Source organism: Tamandua tetradactyla, chromosome 1, assembly GCF_023851605.1.
Source record: "Tamandua tetradactyla isolate mTamTet1 chromosome 1, mTamTet1.pri, whole genome shotgun sequence".
In the NCBI taxonomy this organism is placed as follows: Eukaryota; Metazoa; Chordata; class Mammalia; order Pilosa; family Myrmecophagidae; genus Tamandua; species Tamandua tetradactyla.
The window spans coordinates 59,305,810-59,330,428 of NC_135327.1; the positions used below are offsets into that span (position 1 = coordinate 59,305,810).

At 54.4% G+C, this 24,619-nt stretch overlaps 1 protein-coding gene and 1 long non-coding RNA gene across 3 annotated transcripts in view; one reads left to right on the forward strand and one right to left on the reverse strand.

Moving 5' to 3' along the window:
- The window catches only part of CDH4 (cadherin 4), a 646,269-nt gene that overhangs the window by 510,259 nt on the left and 111,391 nt on the right, over positions 1–24,619 (forward strand). The window contains exons 1-3 of one of the 2 annotated variants that reach the window (XM_077116946.1): positions 9,305–9,358; positions 11,937–12,092; positions 21,282–21,426. In XM_077116946.1, coding sequence (XP_076973061.1) covers positions 12,009–12,092; positions 21,282–21,426 — 229 coding nt within the window. In that variant the 5' untranslated portion in view covers positions 9,305–9,358; positions 11,937–12,008. Of the gene's footprint in view, positions 1–9,304; positions 9,359–11,936; positions 12,093–21,281; positions 21,427–24,619 lie in introns of those variants that run through there. The other variant, XM_077116937.1, reaches the window with a different exon arrangement.
- On the reverse strand, positions 1,884–9,333 carry LOC143647217 (uncharacterized). The gene is made up of 3 exons (XR_013157928.1): positions 9,098–9,333; positions 2,892–3,160; positions 1,884–2,074 (listed from the first exon to the last, which is right to left on the reverse strand). It is a non-coding gene; the product is annotated as an uncharacterized LOC143647217 (long non-coding RNA).

The window sequence follows — 24,619 nt, forward strand, 5'->3', positions numbered from 1 at the left end:
TGCCATCTGTTGCAGTTTTGGATTACCTGCTCACAGTGGTCCCTCTCTCCCTCTCTCTCTTGTGCACACTCCCTAACTCCAAAGCCCTCTGATTCTGGCTGAGCATGAAGCACATTTCTGGTCAAGGCAGGCCTGGCCCTGACACCAGAGGATCCCACTGGAAACCTAAGCCGGGCTGAGGTTCTTAGAGGTAGAGAAGCATGGGTGGCACAGGTAACTTGTGGGGACCTCAGCCCCCACAAGGGCAGGTGACTGGATGGTGGCCCCCCAGGGGGGTCCTCAACAGCTGCAGGTTCCATTTCGCAGGGCATGCCAGGCATACTGATGCCCTCACCCAGCTCGCTCAGATATGGCAATGCTACTGGGAAGCCTGGCTCAGAAAACAAGGCAATGACTAGACATAGGGCTGATCAGGCTGGGGTGGAGGCCACAGGGGGTACAGCTTGTTACAAGAAGGTTGTATGGCCCAAGTAATGTCCCATGTGGCCCCAGCACACCAGAAAGAGGCTGTGGGAGATATGACCATTGCTGTCCCCTGGCCATCAGCCCGGCTGAGGAGGGCCCCTCTCATCCCTCTCGGCTGCCCTGATGTCAGCTCGGAGCCTATTTTCATCTCATCTCCCACTCCTAAAGCAAACCATGCAATGAGCTGGCTTAAGCAATGAGAACCTGAGGCCAAGACACAAAATCAAGGCATCATGGAGGCAAAGCTTTCTCCCCTAAAACTGTGGCCTTGTGGGACTGGCTGGCAGTGATCCAGGCTCCTTGGCTTCCCCGTCAAATGGCGATGAACGTGCAGCATCTTCCCCTTTCTCTTCAGGGTCCCGCTGACCTGCGGCTTCTGGCTGCCCCCGTGGCCCTTCTCTCTGTGGCCTTCCCTATGGGGACTCCAGGAACAGGATTAAAACACGTCCCGAGTCAGCAGGGCCACACCTTAACTGAAGAAAACTCATCAGAAGGTCTAATTTACCAGAGTTCACCCCCACAGGAGTAGGTTAAGCTTAAGATGTTTTTCAGGGGTGCAGACTCCAAGCCACGGTAGTATGATAGTGAGGAGAAACCGGCCCTGCCCCAACTCCTGCCTGTCCTCAGCTCTGCCTCTTCCACGTTTCCCAAGACCAGGCGCCATTTCTGCCCAAAGGCCTCGAGGCCACTTCTCCCCCAGCTAGCCAGGGGGTGCCTCTTGGAGGTGGCAGTTGCCGGTGGGGAGGGTCTTGAGGCTGGCAGTTCTCCCTTCAAATCCCAGCTCCACCCATTAGGGGCTTCGCCTCCCTGAGCCTCAGTCTCCTCCTCCAGGGAGGGATTAGTGACGTCTCTCTCCAGAGGCTGCTGGGCCATGAGGTGAGGTGATGCCCCCCACCCTCAGTCCTATGCCCAATGGAAAGTCATCACCCCAGAGGTGACCTCTGGAAAAAAGAAAGTAATGAGAACGCACACAGGGTCTGATTGAAGGAGGGGCCAGAACCTGGGGATCTGGAGGTGGCCTGGTATGTCTGGTATCTGGTCCAGGGCTCATCATGTTCCAAGGGCTCCAACCCCTCATTTCAAATGAGAGGTCTTGTCTGCGTCACAGGCAGCTGAGGGCGTCCTTGGGGGCTCTCTTCACTGAGCATCCACGAGTGGTCCTGAAGTCCCTTCTGGGGGGCAACTGGAGAAAGGCAGGAACATAACTGGGGAGGGGGGGATGGTCCATGATAACAAGCAAGCACAGGCACACTCAAGATTCTGACAAGTGCTCAAAGATGGTTAAAACAGAGCATGGTTTAATAGGCTAACTCCAAGACAGGGCAGTCAGGGAGGCCTCTGGGAGGAGGTGTCATTTAAACTGAGTTCTGAAGAGCCTGCGAAGCACAGCATCAGGGAGAGGGGGAGAGCCCCCGGGGTCTTGCACTTTCTAGAAAGGCTGGCTGCTCTCAGCTCCTACTAGAACCCTTTGTGAATGGAGATTGCTCAAAAGCATCCCCACCAGCCCTCCTGCAGTGGCACTGAATACACACACCTGCCAGCAGCTTCTTTCTTGTGTTCTAATCAAACTGTCCCAGAGCCCCAGGCACTGGGGAATTTGGAAGCCCTCCTGCAAATGAGAATAAATACTAAATGAAATTTCAATTAAAAGGATAAATCACAGTGATAAAGTTCCTTGTGGTGACCTATGAGAACCCAGCCTTGACTTCGGGCCGAATTCCAATTGAGTAGCAGCCATTTCTTTTAAAAAGTTAACAGTTTTCACAGGTATAACCACCTCCAGTGAGGAGTCCTAGAGTCTGTTTCCCACACAGCTGCTCAGATACCTGGATATGAAGAGGCTGCACCTCTTTCCTAGATGCCCCTGCAACTCCTTCCCAGGGTAGACTCCCTTCCCCATTCCACTGGCAGCCAGGTCTAATGGTTCCGGAGCAGCAGGGCCTCCATGCCAGCTGCCAGCATGATGGGTGGCAACTCCGCTCCCAGATCTTTTATTAATATCAGCGTTTCATTTGTTTTCCCCTTTCTTGCCATCCATTACTTGAACAGCATGGCATGTCCCTGCTCTCATTAAACTTTGATGCACTAACAAAGGAGGCTCTCCAGCAGGGCTTCTGGTGACAGCCCCTCCTCTGCGCTCCTCAGCACCCCCAGGACCACCCTGCACCTTTCTCTCATCCTCCTCAGGACCTCAGGTCCACCTACCCCTCCTCCTCCACCCTCCTCAGGACCCCCAGGCCCACCCTCACCCCCACCCTCAGCAGTGTGACCACTTAACAGTTTATGTGGGTATTGAGCCCATACACAGCCCTCTGTGTCCCAGAGGCAGCTGGAGTCTCACTAGTAATGGGACCAAGGTGCTGCTGGCACCTGAGCTGCTCTTTCACAAGCCTTCTAGCCCCCCACACCCCAGCATTTGTCATCACCTCTGTGGAAGGTGTGGGCTGATGGCTTCCAGAGGGCTACTGAGACAGTGATATAAGCTTCCCATGGGCAGAAAGGCAGCTTGCTGGCCTGGGCAGGAGTTGCTGGAACCAGCTGGCTCCCCTTTCCCCTTTTCTTGCTCGATTCTCACTGTGAGGAGCTCGTCACCCACTTTTGGTCTTGCAGGTAGGGTAGTCTCTGCTGCCAGCCCCAAGAGCGAGTTGTGACACAGGCCTGGCAAGTCTGTCTACTCCAAACCCGGCCTGTGGTCCTGGGATGGGAGGACATAGTATGCAATGAAAATTAGCCCTGAGACATTCCTGTTTCCTGTTGAAAGAGGCACCTTCCCTGCTGAGAAAGCACAGCAGAACCAGGCACCCTAGAGCTGTGCTGTCTTGGGAGTGGGAACCTCCCTGTGCCTTGGTTTCCTCATCTGTGACAGAAGAGAGGCAGATATGAAGCACACTGCTATGGGGATGAGTAAATGGGCCTATGTAGGTAAAGGGCTTAGGATAATGACTAGCCCTGTGTACTGGCTACAAAAGTATCAACTGCAATTGCCATTATCACCAGTTCTACTACCTCTCTCTCTGCACCAATGACCCTAATGCCACCCCCTCTGCTATTGTCCATCCATTGCTATTACTCCAGGGGATGGTGAGCTGACAGGACACAACCATGGAAGGGCCAGGGGCCGGCAAATGGCCAGCACACTGCTTTCCTGCTTGAGTTCACTGGAGGGGTCCCACCAGGCTGGGTGCAGTGAGCAAGCAGTTTGCCTCCCCTTCTGCTGAGGCCTGGAATCATCCAAGTGTGCCTGTCCTCTTGTTATCTTGGTCGGTTCAGCCATGCACCTCTGATGCCCAGAACCCTTCCTGTGTGTATGTTTCTGTGCCATGCTTTCCAGGAAGGCGTCAGGACGTAACACTGAGCAGCCAGCACTGACATAGCAAGGCCCAGCCCTGCGCTGGATACCAGTCGGACACTGCAGGGGCTGACTCTCAACCTTGACAACATCCCTGCATGCCAGTGAGAGAATCCCATCTCACAGTTGGGGAAAACAACACCAAGAGGGTCAGTGACTTGCCCAGAACAAAGAGAAAGGGTCACTATGGAGCCCTCCCAGGAGGTGCTATGGATCCTGCCCTCAGAGAGGAGCCACTCCCATTGCCCTCCCTGGGCCACATGACCATGCCTGAACAGTCACGCTCTCATTGGCCCAGCCTGAGTCACATGACCATGTCTGAGCTACGCACACTCTTATTGGCCCAATTTGAGTCACTGGTCTGTGCCTGAGCCAACCACAGTGCCACATAGCACTGAGACCCCCTCATTGGCCTAGCCTGAGCCTACCGCCTCCCCTCCCGCCAGGCCCCTGCGGACCCCGCCCCTTGCCTTCACCCCTGCATGTCTCCCCTCCAGCCCCCTTCTCGTGGCCACAGCTCTTCTCGGTGCCCCGCCCCCATCCCTGCTCCACCAAGCTCCTTCTGGGGCCGGCTCTGAAGTCATCACTTATCCCAAGCCCAGGGCCTGGCACATGAACTGTGAGACCATGCTCTATGTTGAAATAAGGGCCAGGAGGGGAAGACGCTGCCCACAATGGGCACACTCGCATCCCATTAGTGAGGCAGATTTCCCCCATAAGACCCTTGACTTCTCATTTGGGGGAAGGGGGTCCTGAAAACGCCAACAGGGACCATATGGGTGAACATCTGCCACCCGTTGTCACAGCCGGTCGGGTTCCTTGATTCCCCACCTCAGTCAGGTCAAGACCACCAGCCCCAAGAAGCTCCATATCACCCTTGGGTTGGCTGTATGTATCTGGCCTCTCTGACAAGGCTCTTCCCAGCTTGGATCACTGGAAGCGGAAGCCGGAAGCCGGAAGCCCCCTATTAGCTGTTAGGTCCAGGTCTCTTATTCCTTGAAAGCTGCAGGTTTGGCCCAGACTGGTTCTCATAGAGTGACCTGCTCTTCAGACACTTCCTCCCCTGCCCTGGCTCCCTTGAGGCGTCAGGCAGTAGCTGTGGAACAAACCCTCAAGGCCGAGTGCTGTGTACCCCTGCTTTCTCCTGCCCTTGAGCAGCCCTGGGGCTGGCCCACCCACACTGGCCTCCTTCTGCAGCACCCACTCCAGGGATCCCTGTGGGAGAGGCTGAAATGGACCCCAGCCGGGGCCATACTCTCCTTCCTTCCCGCTCTTTCTCCTGCAAACTCTCCCCAATCAATTCCCCACTAAAGAATCCCTGTCCCAGGGTCTGCTTATAGGGACCCTAGCCCAAGGTAAGGGGTGCTGAGGTTGGGGTGGCCTCCATGAGGGGCAGAGTAAACTGAGTCCAGAGCCTCCAGCCACATAACACCCCCACACACACACTAGCACGTAGCGCCAGGCACTGTGAGATGGGTTCCTCACACTGAATCTGCGTCAGTCAGGGTCTTCAGTTGATTGCAATGGAAAACATCTCCCATTATCCCGAGCAGGTACTAGAAAGACCCTGGGCTGCACAGGCTGGATGGAAAGGCCTGTAAGCCAGGGGCCTCAGGCTATGGGTCTGCACGGGGAGGTGATGCTGCAAGAAAGGGGCCACAGCCATGTTTTCCACCCTTGGCTCCTCTCTCCTCCAGATCCAAGTTTGAAACAGAGGCTGCACACCCCCCTCCACCCCTGCTGGGGTCACAGGCTTCCCCCAGTGCTGAAGGAGGGCAGCATCTTGACTGACCATCTCCCTGAGACCACCCACCATAAGGTAGTAGTGATTCCCCCAAAAGGAGATCAGGCCTCTCTTGCCAGAACAGCAGGTAATGCCCATTGTATGGCTCATCCAGCAGTAAAATCTACTCTAATCCCAGACCAAAAATTAACCCAGCACCTCTCTCTGTTAATTTAGTGCAACCTGAAGGGCATTTTCGAGAAGCATCTAATTCACTATTCCCCACCAGGTGAATTTTGTAAAAATATATTCACGGCTTTCATTAGTATTCATATGGCTTTAAGGGTTTTCTCCTGATTTATAAAACTCAAAGTAATTGTGAACAGTAATATACAATAGTGTCAATGTTACACAACAAATGCCTTTTCATATCACATTCGGGGGTTCCTGCTCATTACAGAGACCTAATTGAAAATAATTGAAGGCTGAATTTCCTCAAGCATGGAAAGTATTTCATAAAATGCAAGAAATACAAACATCTTCAAGCCTCTTAAAGAAATATTCGAGAATTAAGGAAGAGTTGGAAATAAGAATACTTCTCACCCTCAGTCCCAAGTTTGATTAATTTCATGAGATCAGTTTTAACAGTGCTTAGTCTTGCTGTTCATCCAGTGCCATAGCAAAGGGCTTTTAAATTAAACTTTGCAGTGAGCTAAAAGTGATTTAGTATGACTAGGTTACGATTCTGTAATCTCTTTCTGAAGTAATTGGCATGAAGTCCTGGTCCAGGAGCTGACACAGCCATGGTGACTTAAAAACATGTCACTCCAGCAATACCCTGCACACCCTGGCAGAACCGGCTGGAGTCGGGGAGATGGCCCATGTGTGAGCACGCACAAGAGCCCAGCAAGCGTCCTTGGACAAACACGAAGACCCTTAGTGTGTCCATGTGGTGGGCATGGACGTGGGAGCTGGGAGGTCCAACCTAGGTCCCCAGTTCCTTGCTATTTCCACATGGGCCTCAGTGTCCCCTCTTGTCCTTCAGTGGGATGGACAAGATAGTCAGGGGGGGCTGACATTTGGGACTGTCTTTAATGGAAGCTTCAGGAATTCCAGGGGTGAGGCTCAGAGTTTGAGATTTCTGGTCTCTCCCCTTCACAATGGCCACGGGAGGAGGGAGACCCAAATTTGTACAGAAGAGTTCAAAGCCATGGACGATCAGGTCACGATGGACTGTGGATGCTGCCCCATGGTCTTCCCTCGCAGGCCAGAAGCATCAAGGCTTGAGCTTGGGGGACATAGCAGCACACAGACCTCAAGGTCCAGGGCCCTATGCATCTCTAGGGCAAAATCACCCCGCTCCTACCAGCCCCAGGACCCCAGAAGGGCCCCCATCCCACTCTACAGTGACACCATCAGGCCAGGCTCAGCCAGCTCAGGGCGAGGGGAGTTAAGAGTATGACACCCCTTGCATTTCTCCCCTACTCCTCTCCCCTAATTTCTCTCCTCCCTTCTCTTTTCCTTTATTCGTTCTTTTCCCACCTTTCATTTACCCACCACTGAGTGAACCCCCAGTGCCTGGGAAGAGGACCATCAGCTTGCCCTTGGGCTGTATGTCCTGACTTTATTTATTCATCAGATAATTATCGAGCACCTGCAAGCCCGGATGTACCACTTGGGGTGACAAAGATTGCCATGTTTGGTACCCAGGGCCCGGAAAGGGGGCTCTAAAAATGATGGGAAGGGAAGAGGGGAAGGAGGAAGGGAAGGAGGAGGAGAGGAGAAGGGGACTATCTAAACCAAGCAGGCCTCTTGCCTTTAGGTGGGAGGGGCTCTTACCTCCAGGCGCTGGTAAGAGTTGGATTTTAAAGGGAAGTTGCCTTTCCTCCCCCAGCTACAGAGGCCAAGTGCAGCTCCTCCTGCCTGCAGGTCTGGGGGCAGGGGCCAGGGGTCTGCAGTCAGCATTGGACCCTTCCCTCCATAGGGAGATGGCAGCAACTACAGGCAACTCAAAACTCCCAACAGGCAGGAAAATAAGGATTTGCAATCCTTTTTCTTGGGAAAATCCCCCAGCTTAATATTATACAAGGAGAGGAAACTGAAACCCTTCACTGAAGAAGTACATCTTAGTGGAAGCTCTTGATGCTAAGGATTTTTAACAGAATCTTCTGAAATGCTGGGGCAGGAACCCAAGGAGGCCTATGAATGGCTGGCAGAGCCTGTGAGTTACCCTAACCCTTTAAGAGGCATGGTGCAAAGGAAGGGGGTCCAGTTGTGTGTCCATGAGCCTGCACCCAGGGACCCTGCTAGCAGTGGCAACACCCGGCAGGCTCAAGTGAACCCAGCATTTCACAGCCTCCTTGCCATCCCCAAGGCCTTCCCAAGGACCCTCCCTGCCCTGCTCCCTCCTCTGCACTGTATACCACAACCTCATTTAAGGGCCACGGGCATGCCACGTGTCTTAACGCATCTTCCACCACAGGGGAGCCACGCGGCCACAGGACTGTACTGCCCTGCTGCCTATCCTCTCCCAGCCACTGCAGGGTCAGGGGAACAGCACCAGGTTCCGGGGACTTGGAGGAGAGCTGGGTTTGGGAGGGGAGGGACAGCCAGATGTGGGGGGGGGCCTTCTGTTGGATGGGCTCCTCTGGGATCTGGGTATCCCCTTTTCCCAGGCGTCCTCCCCTCAGGTGCTTCGGGGTCCCCTCCAGGGTATTTGCCATTCAGAACCACACATGGTGAATTTTTCTACCCACGTGCATGGCCTTGGGGCACTGTGCCAGCACCCTTCATCTCATCCCACCTCTCCTGAAGGCACGCTGTCCTCCTCGCTTCTAGAAGCCCCTGGGTGCACAGTCGCCCAGCACCATAAGTTATTTTAATGTAGACCTCCCTTTAAACTAACCTTTCACCATCTGTTCTGTCCCTTAATAACAAATGCAAAAGAGCGCAATTCTCCGCGGCATCGTAGGCACAAGAGCGTGATGGAAATGCCGGTCTGTGTTCTTTTCTCAGGGCCCCCTTGAATGCTTCTGGATGTTTTTCTCATTTTCCAGACACAAATCAAGGGGAAACTGCTCTCCCCTGATCTGGTTACTTCGTTCGTGCACTATTTCTTCTTCATATCATCAACGACGGAAGAGACCCGAGCATTCTGCGAGCCGACGCAGAGCCCCAGGACACCAGCCGGTGCCAGCGCCGCCTGACTTCCGCGGCCCGCGCCGAGCGGCGCCTGGGGAACGAGGCAAATGTGGCTGGACGGCAAAGCGTAATAGGATTGACGGGCCAAAAAAGAAAAAAAAAAATCTTTATGTGGTGGGTTTTCTTTTCAGCAGTTTTATAATTAAATTTCCTTATGAAAGATGGGTGGTTTGGCCGAGAGAATGTAATAACACGCAACGTGAGCCCGCTACGCCCGCCCCTCACCCCAACCTCCAGAGACCCGGCCTGGCTCCGTGTGGCCTCCTCAGTCCGGCTCAACTGGGCAAACGTTATCGGAGGCCCTACCGGGAGCTCAAAGTACCCTTCTCTTAACCTCCAGTCAAAGCAAGCTTCCAAACCTTCCACACTCCTTCTAGAACCTTCTGCACTCCTGGAAGGCAGAAATGACTCCTCCTCAGCTCGAGCCTTGACATTTTTGTGTTACTCATAACATAAAAGAGTCGCCTCGTAGTGGACTGGCGGGGCCCCAGGAAGGAAGCGGTACCGCGCAGGTGTTCGCGTCAGACTGCCCGGGTCCGCCCTGTCCCGGCTGGCCGGAGCCAGTCCTTCCGGCGGAAGTGCCTGGGGACCCCACGCAGCCCAGGACACGGTGACCCAGGGTCAGTGCGAGCCCTTCCTGTGGGGCGGGTGTGTCGCCAGATCACTGGGTGGGGAGGTCGACGGTCCCAGAACCTGGAAAGGCTTCGTCACCTCGGGAAAGCAGCGGGGCGGCTGGCGCACTGCCGGGGCAAGGGGTCATATGGGTGCCCGGTGGGCGAACACGGGGGTCCGCCCCACGCCCAGGCACCGGGCGCTCTTGGTGGTTTTGCCAGGAGCTGTGTTTGGTGGCCGCTGCCCAGGGCAGAGCCAGGAGAGGCCCCGCCTGACGAGTGAAAGTGAGGACCCCTCTCTCCTCCCGAAGACGAGCCTCCGAGACTTCAGGCATGTGCACCTGTGGGTCTACCTGAGGGAAAGCCCATGAGGACGTACCTGTGGAGGGCCAGTCAGAGGTGGTGTGTGGCTTGCGCGTGCGCTGTGAACACACGTGTGTATGTGCACTGCAGCCGGGCATACTTCCCCGCCCGGCACACACACGGCCGCCGTGCTGCACCGGCCTGCACTGCGCGTGCCTGCACCTCTCACTGGGAGGAAATTCCCGCCGCCTTGGCAGGGGCAGTGCTGAGCAGCCCGGCTGGGCCGCCCGCGAGCACCAACTGGGCAGGGTGCTGACGCTCCCTGGGACCCATGGTTTCGTTTCCTAAGAATGGGTGGCCTCCTCGGAATGCTTGCTCTGCTGGACAAGCTCAACTGGAAAGGACGTTCGAGCACATGTCTCTCGGGACCCTGTCGAGATGACCGCGTGATTGTTACTGCGCTAGGGAAGCTGTGTTTTGTTTCCACTGGTCCTGCGGGGGCGGGGGGGGCGTGCCTCGGGCCGATGGCGGACCCCGTGCGGTGTTTCCGCTTGGCGGGTCACTTCCCCACCGGGCGGCCGACGCCCACCTTACATGGGAACTGCGGTGGCGGCATGGTGGCGGCACGGTGGCACTTGCCCTCTAGCACTCTGCTCTGGAAAAGGCTCGTTCAGCTTCTTGGTGCGCATCCCTGCTGCTGAGCGTGTGTGAGGTGTTTTCTGAATAGTGGCCTTTTCAGGGTGGGTCTTCAAGTTCGGGAATGTGTTTTTTCCTCAAAAAAAAATCAATTTCATCAAGATTTTCAAATGGGCTAGCATAAAATGTAACAAAAAAAAAAGTGTTGTTTTTCTCTCTTGATTAAATTTGCCAAAGGTGCATCTATTTTACTGGGGGTCTGTTTTTCTATACAGTTTCTGAATTATTCATCAGTTTGTGTTTTTCCGTTTTCGGATTCAGAAATTTCTGATTTTGTCCTTGTTTTGGTGTTACCATGCCCTGCTTCATCATTCCTTTGCTTCTTGAGCTGAGTTCATTTACTGGGATTCTGCTTCAGTGATGAAATATGTAAGATTCGGTTTGCTCTGAGTCATGTTTGACTACATTCCCTAGGTTTACTGTGAAACTGTCTCATCACCATCATTATTCTTAAATAGTTTCTAATGTAGTTTTGATGCCTGTAATGAGCCAATGATTATTTAAGAACACTTTTTAATTTCTAAGAGTTCTCTCTTTTTAAGTATTATCATTAAAGTTTAATAGCGTTGCTCTAATATAAGGTCCTGAGTTATTTTTGTGTCTTTTGGAAAATTTTTTTGAGGTCTGTACTGTGTTCTCTTTTATGACAAAATGGTATAATGGTCCCATGAGATTTGTTTTTTGAAGTTGTCTATTGTCTGTTCTTAAAGGTGTACTCAAAGTTTAATGTAACCCTCTTCATTCTACCTTATCAATTATCCCCTTCAAAACTCAATGGCTAATCTGCATTTTCTCTAGCGAATCCATTGAAGCTGGGAGAAGCAGGTGGCCTCCAGTGTCTGTGTTTCCAGCTCCTTATTGTCACAAGAGGGTTGAAATAGATATATCTTGGTTTTACTTCTACTAGTTTTAATTCTACCAGTGTTCTCTTTACTCCACCCTGAAACTTGCATTTGTCTCATTGTCTGGTCAAAACCAAAATGATGTCCTGAATAACTGTCCCAGTTACTTATAAAGTTATTAACCCTTGCAGTTAATAACCCCCTCCCTCTCCCTTGTCTCCACTCATGTGCTTTGGATTTAGCACCCGTACGACCATTGTTCACCCATCACTTTCACATTGCCAAGCCCCCTGATAAACGTCTTTATATTCGTATATAGCTCTGTAACCATACTGCCAGCCACTTGTAGGGTTGAATATTGATTCCTAAATACTGTTCTCGGGTCATTTGATGTCCCAGCCACCATCCAAGGTCCCACCTGGGGGTCCCCTCTCAGGGAACTGAATCATCTCTTTCATTGCCTCTGTCGAACAAGTGTGGCCTTCACACAGGAAGGAAAACCCAGCGAGCGTCCACGGCCTGGGCCCCCCTTGTTCCCCCAGAATCCTGGGCTGTGGTCTGCTGTCTTCTTGGGTGGGGGTCCTGGAGCAGCATGTTGGGGCCCTGCCCAAGGCCTTGTGCCGCTCCACCATCCCTCCTGTGCTCCTGGGGGCCCTTTGCACCTGCCCCCCGCTCAGAGGCTGCAGGACCAGGGCTGGGTGGCCGCGGGGGTGACCCTGCTGATGGCTCCCTCCATCTGCCCCCAGATCCGCTCGGACAAAGATAACGACATCCCCATCCGGTACAGCGTCACAGGCGTGGGCGCCGACCAGCCACCCATGGAGGTCTTCAGCATCGACTCCATGTCAGGCCGGATGTATGTCACTCGGCCCATGGACCGGGAAGAGCGGGCATCCTACCACGTGAGTGTGGGCAGCCCGGGGAGGGGGGCCTACCATGGGAGTGTGGGCAGCCAGGGGAAGGGGCGTACCACATGAGCAGCCGGGGGAGGGGGACCCCACCACATGAGCAGCGGGGTGGGGGGGCCTACCCAGTAAGTGCCGGCTGCAAGAGGGAACCTAGTGGAGAAGGGTGAACCGGCCCATCAGCCTGTATCAGAACCATCTAGAAGGCTGGGCCCCTGGATTTCACTGTCTTGCTTAAGGAGAGAGGGTCCCTGACTGTCGCTGGGGCCTCCACCCCCACCCTACTCTAGGGTGGGAGTCACTGAGCAGGTCAGCCGCCCCCAGGGTTGTAGCATGGCCTGCAGGCTGCAGCCAGGCCACTAGGGCTCCTGACCCCAGCCCCACTTGCTCCTCATGGTGTATGAGACCTCCTAGCTCAGCTCACCCTCATCCTGGTGGGCAGTGGCCAGAACCCAGTGAGTGAAGATGGTGAAGTGCTTGGAACAGAGGCCTGTGCATAGGAAGGGGGGTACCTGTATGCTGTTTGGGGACATCTGCTCTCCAGCTACTCTGACATGATTTGGAAACACAGACGTTCACTTAGAGAAGATGGATTCCCAACTTCTGCCTTGGTGGTGCCAGGCTAATCATCCCGATTTCACTTGGCTTCAGCTCTTGGCACCTGCTACGGCCTGACTGCTGCATCTCACACTTGCTTATTATTCACTTGTGAGTTATTGTTCTTCTCTGTCCACTAGAAGTACCATCCCAGGTGGGCAGGGAGTCATCTGCCTTGTCTACCTCATATCTCAAGTCCTAGAACCAAGCCTAGCCCCGGGGGCTGCTCTGTGAGGGTTTGCAGAGGGAGGGAGTAGGTCAGATGAAATCACTACTGTCAGTGGCAATGGAGGCCTTCCCCATTGCCTATCAGAATCAGGGTGCTGGGCTAAATGAAACCTGGCGGGCCCACACCAGGAGGCCAGTTGTCCCATCTGAGCCATGGGGACTTTCTTATCTTCACAAGTGGGTTGTCCAAGCCCCAAGAAGCTGCAACTTCAGAGATGAGTTCACCTGGACTAGGAGATTTTTCACACCCTGTAGTTTCCTCCAATTGGTAGTATCAAAGTTGGGCTCACAGCACCTGAAATCAGCTCCCTAGCTTGCTGGACTCAGACCCCCTTCCTCAAATCAGCTTCCAAAAGAAGTTCATACTTCCAGAATGGCTCATTCTTCCAGACTCTTCCCCCTTGTCTAGCCCATCTCATCTCCCATCCATCCTTTCACCATTCTTCTATCTATCCTTCACTTTATCAGTCCATCCATTCATTTGTCCATACATACACACATCCCTCCCTCCACCCAACCATCCACCCAGCCCTCCTCCACCCAACTGTCCACCTAGCCCTCCCTCCACCCATTCACACACCCATCCTTCAGTTTATCCATTGAACCATCCATCCATCCGTCCATCCATTCACCCATCCATCCTTCAATTGATCCATTCAACCATCCATCCATTTGTCGGGGGCTATGCTGACACACTTGCTCGCAGTGAAAGAAATACCCAAACACAAGAGGATATGGGTCAACAGGGGACTGCTCTCTTGTTAGAGAGCCCCGAGTGCTTAAGAGAGCAGACTTTTATTCACACAGGCAATGCCTGACCTTCTCATGAGAAACGGCCTTAGGCAAAACAATGATCTTATGTTTACATCTTATGGACATAGAGCCAGGGAGCTTATCTGTTTCGATTTTGGGGAACATACCCCAAATGTTTTGGGGAACATTTTACACAAAGTTCATTGGAAACACCCTCCCAATTTCCTTGAGACTAGTCACGGACACTGCCATTAGCAATCCATGTCCTTGGCCTGGCCTAATTCTGACCTTTCAGAAAGGCCCCTTATCACAACATTCTCCACCATCCATCTTGCACTCCTACATCCATCCATTTGTTTGTTCACTCATCCATCTGTCCATCTGTCCGTCATCCATCTATCCATCTATTTACCATTCCATCCACCCATCCAGGGAACATTTCTTGAGCATCTACTGTGCACCTGGCCCTGTGTCGAGGCCCTGGGGACATATAATGATAGAGTAGACATGCCCCCAATCTTGGGGAGTTTCTGCTCTAGTGAGAGAATGAGGCATCAAACAGTTCTTGGCTTGAAGCCGGTATGAAAGGATGTGCCTACAAATTCCTATGCAGTCAGACCTCAGGCCTTCTGCTAGCTGCTCTGTTGTCTTGAGAAAAGTAGGTACAAGTACCGGTATGATGCCATCTGCCCCCCCACCCCATCTGAGGTGGGCATCCGAGCGTCCACTGACTGTGCCTCTCAGGTGGTGGGTCTGGGGACAGGGAGAAAAGGGAGGTATAAAAGAGACAGGTTATCTCCTCAGCTGAATAGGAGAGGCTATCTCACTTGAGTGCCTGGGTATCTAAGCATCTTTTTTGAGCAGGACTGATGATTTTGTTCATGTTGCTGAGGAATTGGAAGAAAGTGGTTTGGGAGTAAGGTGTTTGAGGTGCACTGGGGTCAGGGCTGTTGAGATTGTTTTAGGTCAGGGTTCCAGAATCGGAACCAGAACTCAGATGGGGAAACCCTCCAAGGGCCGGGGTAGGGGTGCAGTTTTTTCTCAGGCAGACTTTGCTATTAGCTTTCAGACAGGTGATTTCAAGAAACACCTTCTCCCAGGGGGCTCCCGTGAAATGAGGGATGGTCCCACTGCTCAGTCGTCCCACTGCTCAGTCGTCCTCACACCATTTGCCAGCATCCTGTGCTGGTCTGACTCTGGGGTGCACTGCCAGCCCTCCCTCCTCCTCCCTGCTGCCCTCCTGCTCTCTATCTCTCATATCCCTCCTCTTGAACCCTCCCGCCTCAGCTCCTCTCCCTCCTCCTCACCTGCTGCCCCCTGCTCTCTCTCTCCCCTCCCTCCTTCACTGTCTTCTGTTCTCCCTTCCCCCTCCCCCTTCCTTCCCTTCTCCCCTCTCTCCCTCTTTCCTTCCTTCTTTCCTCTCTCCCTTCTTTCAGCAAACATTTATTGAGTGTCAGACACTGTTCTAGATGTTGGGGATACATCCGTACGTGAAACAGAGTCCTGCCTTCATGGATGGACAGTCTGTGGTGGGGGGGCAAATAATAAACCTTATAAAGTAAATTATAAGCATGTTCAAAGTGCAGTGGGAAAACAGCAGGTAAAAGTAACTGGAGTGGGGGTGGGAGTGTGTGCCATTTCACACAGCATGAGAGCCTCAAGGTGAGCTTTATCAAGAAAAGGGCATTTGGACAAGGGCTTGAAGGAGGGGAGGAGGCCACAATGGCCCCAGGGTCCAGCCTTCCCGCAGGAAGGAGCAGACAGCTCAAAGGCCCCAGGGCAGCACAGGAGGTGCAGTAGGGGGACCCGTGTGGCTGGAACAAGTGAGCAAACACAGTGATGAGTCAGTGGTGAGGCTGCGGCACAGGGTTCAGGGTGTGCAGGGCCTTGCATTGCATTGTGGGTCATTGATTTCCCAAGTGCCTGGATGGGGACCCTCCCTCCACCGGCTCACCGTCCAGTGGAAAATGCAGTTCAGATGCAGATGGCTACGAGCTGCCTGACACATTCAGCCATCAAGGGGGTTCTGAACATTCAAAGCAGGGCCTGGCAAAGAGGGTGGGAAGCAGGGCTTGCAGAGGAGGAGGTGGCCATCCAAAGTGAGAGCAGGAGATGTGAGCCAAGGGTGGGAGAGGACGAAGGAAGAAGGGACAGTCTGAGCCAGGCCAAACAGCCTGGGGCCGGGGCCCGGCGCCTAGGTCTTGGGGAGGGAGGCGGTCGTGGAGGGTCACCCTGTGACTGGACTGAGCCTAGGGCACCCCTGGGAAAGGACCTGGGTTCCCCACCATCCTGGGCCAGGCTGTGAGCCAGGGGCAAGGCCAGCTCAGCTAGGTCCCTGGGAGTGGGGAGGCATGGGACAGAGAGGAGTGGGGTTTTGGGGTTCCTCGGGACCTCCCATGGGAATCGGGGTTATCCTCCTGAAGCATAAGGGTGAGGTTGGGGCTAGTGGCTTAGGGAGGACCCCATCATCGTCATTTGGACCCACCTACTTTAGACTGGCTCAGCGTGCACTCAGGAGCATCCCATCACCTCTGTCCCCCACCTCCCAGGGGACTTTGTAGCTACCACCTCCTCTGTCTTCCCGGCCCCTCAGCAGGGTACTGCAAGCGTCAGGAGCCGCTCCAAGCCTGCCGCAGGCTGCCCTTTCTGGCCCTCAATGCCAGGGAGCTTCCAAATGTGCCAGGGAGATGGACAAGGGGCTCCCACCTTCCAGGGCAGTCCCGTGGCCACCAGCAGTGTGGCTCCATTTTAAATCCCCACACTGGAGCCCCAGGCCTGGAAAGTGAAGCCTCAGGAGAGGGCCAGCATGGCATCCCCTCCAGACATGTCTGCCTGGTCCACCGACACCTTGCAGCCCATAGACGCCCACACCCCAGGTGAGCCTCCACCCTCCACATCCAGCCCAGCCAGCCTACAGGGCCAGCACTGGACTGCAGGAGGGATGGGAGCGGTCTGTGCCGGCCTGGGAAGGGGTGGCATGAGCTGGGCCCCTCGTCCTGCTTCCAAACTCCTGCCTAGTTTCAGGGGAAGGCTCCCTGCCTCCCCATGGACTTAGACATGTGGCTCCTGGACCCAGATTTCCAAAGCCCACTTAGTGTTCTAGGTTAAATGGCACCCCCAAATCCAAAGCCACCTGGGGCATCAGAATACAAACTTGCTTGGAAATAGTACATTGCAGATGTAATTAAGGAGCACGTTTTGAGGTCCTGCTGGATGAGAGGCCCTAAACTCAATGGGAGTTTATAAGAATAGGTGAAGGCAGGGGCAAGGCGGGGGCCATGTGGCCGCAGGTCCAGGAGTGTCAGGACCCAGAAAGAGGCAGGAGCAGGTCCCCTTGCAGCCCAGAAGGGACCGGCCCTGTCCACCGGCCTCTGGAAGTCTGCCCACCGAAACCAGGAGGATCATTTCTGTTGTTTTAGTTCAGCCACCCAGTAGGGGGTGACCCGTGGGGCTGCCCCAGAAATAGGGAGAGATGAGAGGTCTCTGCATGGCCGGAGGTGGCTGTGATTCCTGCCACGTCACAGCTCTTGCCAGTCAGGTTCAGCTCATGCCACCTACCCCCAGGCCCCGACCACCGTGAGGCCACCCCACCACCTTGGGTCCCCTCCTGAGCTTCCCGCTGGTGCCTCCAGCCTCTTCCTCCCAACACACTGCAGACAGAAATGCACAATGCACATGGGACCTGGAGGCTTGGCCTTCTGATGAGGAAGTCAGTTATCTCATCATGAGTTCTGCACGTGGATCACATGTGGAAATGGTGATGTTTGGGCTCTCCGGGTGGAAGGAAACGTGTGGTTAAGATTGCGTGCACCTGCCTCTCTTCCCTTATGCTGCGTGGGCTCTGGGGCAGTTCTGGGTGGCCTGGGGGTGGCTGGTGCCTGGCCTGCTGGCCAGCCCCACTCCAGAACATAGGTCTTCAGGGTCTTTGGGTGTCCCCTTCTCGTCGGAAACTGAGTGGACCTTGTCATGTGGCCTTGATACTTTGTGGGTGTCCTGACCTCTCTCTCCCACACACCCCCAGATGTGCTCTTCTTGGGCATCTCTGGCCCAGGTGATAACTGGAGCTCTTGCAGTGAGCCGAGAAGGGAGGAGGGAGAGAGAATGGAGACCCAGCCTGCTCCCTCTGAGCCAGCCGCAACTTCAGGTCCCCATGCAGCCCCCACCCCTCTGCCTGTAGCCCCCCGGGCCTACCTTGAACTGACCACAAACGTAGCCCATTTGTCTGATGGCATTCACCTTTTTTGAGATTAGACAGATTCACTTCATGTCACTGTGGTTGTTAGGAAGAAAAAGAGCCTCCTCCCCCTGCCAGTCACCTTCTTTCTCTCCTCTTGGGGATCCCGACGCTGGGACTTGGAGCTGTGGGTCCCCATTTCCACCAGACACAACTCCTGCCGGATGTGACTCTGGCTGCTCAGCTTGAATCAGCTGGGGCATTTCCAGGCATGGTAGTCCATCGCTCGGCCCAGCTCTGTCCCTCTTAGCCCCGTAGATGCTGCATCTTGTGCTGACCTGGGGTCTTCTCCCATGCATTTCCCTGGATCTCTCAATTCTCTGCTGATCTCGGGCCCAGAGCAAGGGCAGGGAGACGGTGTCATCAACCTACCAGCTTCCTGATGACTTCAGGGCACAGGTCACTTTCAGAAAACCAACGTGGAAACATTCAAATGCACAAAGTAGATAAATAAGCATCACCGCTGGTCCTGCAGATTGACTCTAGATGCTTCTAAGGATTCTGTAAGTAAGGCAAGCAGCTGGGCGCCACTGCATATCACCAGCTTGGGCAGTGACCATCCTCCTGGGCCTCACCTTCCTCATCCATGAAATACAAATGGGACGATGCCAGTCCCCCAGGCAGTGCGGGCACCAGAGCGCATTCATGCAGGCAGTTCCAAGGCGGCAACCAGTGGGGCAGGCAGCCGGGCTGCATTGGGGCCGCATCGTTGGTGGAAGGAAATCTGTCACGTTCACCTGGTAACTTTCCAGGCCACAGGAGCACTCCGGCTGCGTGCCCTGAGAAGAACCTGCAACTGAGATACAGAGACTGGAGCAGCCCACAGGGAGAGAATTCAACTCCACACACATGAATGTGGTCTCTCCAGGCAATGTTCCTCCAAGCTCTCCTTCTTGCTCAGGTAGAAGACCGAGCCTGCATGTCAATGCTTTCCAGCCTTGTCTTCCGGGACAAGGATAGAAGAATACCTTCTTCAGAGCGTTGCAGGGAATTCACATGGCATGGGATGCTCAGATCGGCGCACAAGCTTGGGCCTCTCATGTCGGCATTGCTTTTCCCAGCTGCAGGGCACACTGTAGCCTCTTCCATGTGTGTCGAGCCAGGGCCATGGGTCGTACGGTGCCCGTCTCTGAAGATTTCCATGCAGGCATCAAATGTAGTTGCACCTTTGGGGGCGGGGCAAGTGGGATGAAGACTGAGCGGCCACAGGGTTGCCTCACATGGTGACCTTGTCCCTACTAGGGCAGCTTCTACTGTGGATGACAGCCCCCAAAGTTGGCCAGGCCACTGTAGTTGGAAGAGAGTAACTTTAGTTTTTGCTCAGAATTACATTATTTCAAAGGCATCGTGTATGACCTTTGACTAGGACTGTTATGGGCAAGATAAAGGAGAGCCTGGCTGTGCTGCCACCATCTGAGGCACAGGAGGTCAGGCCGGGATCAGGAGCCAAGGGCTCCAAAGGCAATGGGCACAGGGTGGCTGAGTGAATCGACAGTGTGGCATTTCGAGGTGTTTAAACAGGATACCTAAAACTGATTTCCATCAAGTTCACAGTCGCATCTTGCATTGTCGCTTGCAGATCCCCCAGGAACCAGTCCTAACTCATCTCCTTACAACAACCTTCCTTAGGCAAAGAGAGTCCTAGGATTCGCCTCAAACCCTTGGATGAAAGGCGACATTCTGTGCAGGGCTATGGGAACCTGGACATGGCTGCATTGCAGGTGCCCGCCACTCAGACTGGGGAGCAGTGCCCCTCTCCTGCCCCCCAGGGAGCTCATGGGGTAGCCTGGCCCTCGGCACCTTGGCTGCTATAATGACCTTGGCTTGTGATGTGCTTAGCTTGTGTGTGGTGTGTGGCTTCTCACAGACATGGGCCAGGCCATGGCGTGTGACCGTCATGGCTTTGTTCTGGGGCTGCAAACCCACCAGCTTAAACATGGAAATGTGCGGTCTCATGGTGCCAGAGGCCAGAAGTCCGAAATGGAGGTGCCGTCAGGTCACACGCCCCCCACCTAGGGCTGCAAGGAGGCTACTCCTGCCGACCCTGGCTTCCGGAGTCCCCCCAACCCCCACCCTTGCCTTCCTGCTGTGTCCCTGCCTCTGCCTCCTCAGTCTCTCACCTGTACCCTGCATCTCCCCTCCCCTTCTTCTCAGGGGGCTAAGCCCCCCTGCCCCAGCACAGCGGCCTCTTAATTCATCACTCCCGCAGTGACAGGGGTCTTAGCCTTTTGGAGGGTCGTGATTCAACATGTGCACTTGGGGAAACCCTGGACCAATCCCTTCTTCCCCTGAATCCTGGTCTCCCCTCCGAAATCCTAGCTGCCCCAAGCCCAGCAAAGGCCCCAGGTACCCCATCCTGCCCCCGTCTCCTCCCCTGGCGTTTCCTGTTGACCTGGACCGTCGCTGTACCTCACGCTCCAGGTCTCAGCTCAAACATCACCCCCTTGGAGGGCCCCCCATCACCAAACTGCACCTTCATTCTCTTCCTTCTTGGTGTCCTTTGGGGTGAGGAGCTGCAGGCAGCGGCTCGCACCTGTTCAGTTGAACATAATCAGGGTCCTGCTCATTATCAAGTGCTAGATAGATGTCATCGAGGGAAAGGGCAAAGAAAGGGAGGAAGGAATGGGCAAAGCTTTAAAACAGGAAGGGAGGAAGGAATGGGCAAAGCTTAAGGGGAAGGGCTGAGCACCTCTTCTGCAGCCTTTCTGCCCAAGTTCACAGTGTCCTTCCCTTTGACCTTGAAGCCATGATCCTGGGAACCTTCAGGACACAGGTCACCAGCAGCAGATAGAGCTGAGCATGGAAGACCACGAAGGTGGGCTCGTCAGGGATGCCCAAACTGGCCTGAGCCCTCTGGTGCCTGCTCGGGACCCCTCTGTGCTGCCCAATGGCCTCCTCCCCAGACTCCACCTGGGGTGCACTCAGGAGCCAGGTGCTCCTGACTTCTCAGTGCAGGACTTTAGAGACCTTCCCTTACTGGGAGCCAGGCCCCTCTTCCCCCCCACCCCCACCAGCAGCCACTGTAGATGGGCTGCATTTGAGGCCAAAGGCTGGGAAATGAGGACACTTCTGTTGGAGGTGCTTCTCCTACCCCAGACATTTGATAAAGTCAGCAGTGCACGGGCAAGCAGAAGCAGCCATGGGGGGCTGTGCAGCCTTGCTCACAGCTCTCCAGGCCCTTCCCCATCCCTACAGAGGACAGAACTGACCCTCAGAGAAGTCACATGGTGGGGGAAAGCACCCCCGGCCCCTGCCCCAGGCTGCCTCCCTTGCCCCTTGAGGCCAGGAGCTGCTGCCATACCCCACCCAAAGCTGCAGTCCCCGGGGCTGCCTGCCAGATGTCTCCAGCTCTGACAGCGTCCATTGCTTTCCAGCTCAGAGCCCATGCAGTGGACATGAATGGAAACAAGGTGGAGAACCCCATTGACCTCTACATCTACGTCATCGACATGAACGACAACCGCCCCGAGTTCCTCAACCAGGTCTACAACGGCTCTGTGGATGAGGGCTCCAAGCCAGGTGAGCCAGGCTGCACCGGAGAGGCATGTGGACATCGGCTTCCTGACCACCCACAGGCTCTGCAGAAAGAGGCCCCAGGGTGGGTGGGGAGGGGGCTGGAAGGGCCACCGTGTACCATGTCTCATGACCAAGCACCTCCCCCATGCTGGGAACTGCGCCGGGGAGACTGGGCCCCTATTCCTACAGACCTCACAGCCTAGAGCAGACAAAAGGCAGAGTCAAAGCAGCAGGTTAAGTGCTGACAGCAATGGAGAGGTCCCGAAGGAAACCCACGAGGTACTTGGTGCAGTGTAATGGGGGACATCTGTAGATCAGGGAAGGCCCTTCTGCAGAGGTGACATTTAGAGACGTGAGAAAGAGCAGCCAAATGGGGCTGGGGCCAGTACAGGTGCTGGAAGCGACCCCAGAGGAGAAAGTACATATGCCAAGGTCCTGGGGCAGGTGCCTAGGCTGGCGAGAAGTCCTGTCATTCTAGGTTGTGAGGGTTTGAATTTGATTATCAGAGCCTCACCAGCCAAAGAGGTGGGTCCATAGGCATGGCCCTTGGCTTCCCAGCACAGTGGCCCCAAGAGCCTGGCCTCCTGAAGTCCAGCCCAGGACAAATGATGGCAACCACTTTAATGTGTGCAGGGCCCTTGTTAAACTCTTGTCGTGGCTCAAATCCCTGGTTCCCCACAAATACCAAGAAGTGGGGACTCTTGTGTAAATATCCCTTTTTAGTTTAGGGTGTATTGGAGTGACTGGAGGGAAGTACCTGAAGCTGTTGAGCTGTGTTCCAGTAGCCTTGATCCTTGAAGACGATTGTATAACGATATAATGTTTACAGTATGACTGTGTGATTGTGAAAACCTTGTGTCTGATCCCCCTTTTATCTGGGATGTGAACAGGTGAGTAGGAAAATGTGGATTAAAAAAGTGGATGAATTTGGGGGGGTACAGAGGGTAGAATAAATTCAGTGGAAAGAAATGCTGGTGGGGGGGAGGGGGGGTGTGATGTGTATGGGTTTTTTTCTCTTTTCTTTTTGTTTCTTTTCCTGGAATGATGCAGATATTCTAAAAAATGGTCATGGCAATGAGTGTACAGCTGTGTGAGGACATTGTGGGCCATTTGTACACATGTATGGACTGTACGTGTGTGAAGATTTCTCAATAGAAATATTAAAAGTGGGCACTCCGCCTCTGCCCATTAGTGATGAGTAGGCTTGGGCCTGGGACTGGCAGGCTGCTGCTCTGGGCAGGTGCGAGTCAGACCCCAGCGGAGGCCCCGAGGCCAGTGTGGCCCCAGGACTAGCAGCAGCAGCTCACCTCGTAGTATTAGCTGTGCAGGTCCCAGCACATCTGCACTGGCCAAGTCAGGCTCTGCAGGTGGGCCCAGGAGGTCCGCGTTTCAACAAGCCTCCCAGGTGGGGACAGGAAGGGGACGTACCTCTGCCCAGCTGGGACTAAGGGGACAGGGACCGGCCACACAGTCACTGAGGAGGGCCCTGCTGAACTCCACATGAGGCAGCTAAAACACAGGATGCCTACTGACACTGGAAGCCTAGGTGAGCAACAGATGATCGTAAGCATAGGTATATCCCACATGACCTTTGGAATAGACTTTGCTGCTTTGAAAAACTAGAGCACACAACTGGAAACCACATGCCCCCACGGCCCCGCCAGGGGTCAGACCAGCGTCTGGGCTCCCGGCAGCAAAAGCAAACATTTGTCATCACATGGCCCTGGCCGCTCTCCTGGGGCTGTTCTCTCAGCAAGGTGAACTGCTCCTTCAATTGATTGTCTTTCAGAATTGTGAGATCCGCAAGCCCAGGGTTACTGAACAGAATTTCGCTTCCTAATGACATTTCTTCTGCTGTACCGTGGGCCGTCCATTCTAGCCTTTCCCAGAGGGCAGGGGCAGGCTGGGACACATGAGCCACCAGCAGCCAAAGAAAACAGATGAGACCCCCAGCAACTTACTGTTGAAGGGGATGAGGCGTGGCCTTGGGGGGTGCTTTCTGGTTATCACAGAACCTGGGGCCTCACTCCCCAAGACCAGGGATGCAGTTTAAAGGCACCTAGGCTTTCCAGCCTTTCTCCCTAAGTCAAAACTCCTATGTCTTATTATTTTTTCTTTTTATACATGGGCAGGCACCAGGAATCAAACCCGGGTCTCCGGCATGGCACTGAGCCACCATCACACCGCCCCCCCCCCTCCATGTCTTATTTTTAAACAAATCAGTACAGAGAAAGTCTTCTCAAATGTACACCCAGCTTTACTCTTTTGGGTAATAAAAGCCGCAAATTGCTGTGTCTGTTCAGAAATCCTGGAGAGCCTTTGAGCCGCAGGCCCCTCGTCTCTGTTTGGGGATACTGGGCATGGGTCTAGAAAGGGCCAGAGGCTCCTGTGAGCTCCCAGGCAGCCCCTTCTCTTCCCACTCACTCCCCACTTTTTAAAGGCTGTGTTTGCCTAAATGCTTACTGGCTTTCGGAGCCCATGGGGGACCCCGGAGCCCATCTGCAGTGCCGGAATTGGCCCTCTGAGGGCAGTATAGATGCAGCGTCTTTGCACAGAGGCAGGGTGGAACTGTCCTACACCGCGTTGAGCCAGCTCACCCACCCTTCACTCGCCCATCGAGGGCGAGGCCATAGCATCCAGGTAAAGGGTGGCATGTCCTTCTTGAGAAGGGAGCTCCCTAGGTCTTGGGAATAGTTTCTCCAATTTCTTCTCACAGCAGTAGATTACAATGCTAGAAGAGTTTTGTAAGAGCCTTTGTGGGATAAGGGAAAACTACCGCTGAAAATTAGTCATTACTCCAGGAACAATAGGCTAATGAAGGGTTTCAGATGTGAGTTCTAATAGAAGATGAATGAAAAGCTGTATTAAATATTGACTCAGCTAGATCAGAACTTTCTACAGTACCAGCAACTCGTCTGGGGACATTGGCAGCAGAGTCGGGACCAGGATTGGGAGCAGATCCCATGTTCAACCCACCTACATGTCCCTCTCGGCCTCTCTTCGATGTCGCAAAGCCCCCTTTGGCACCGCCCATCTGTTCGGGCTGCCTCGTTCCATGCTGGGGTCAAATAGCTCGGGAGGCACACATGGCTCAGGATAACCCGTCCCCAGTGGGAGAGCAGCATCCTCCACGACACGGGGTCAGGAGCGCCGCAAGCTCTGGTCACAGGAGTCAGGTTTCCTCTGCAAGCAGAAG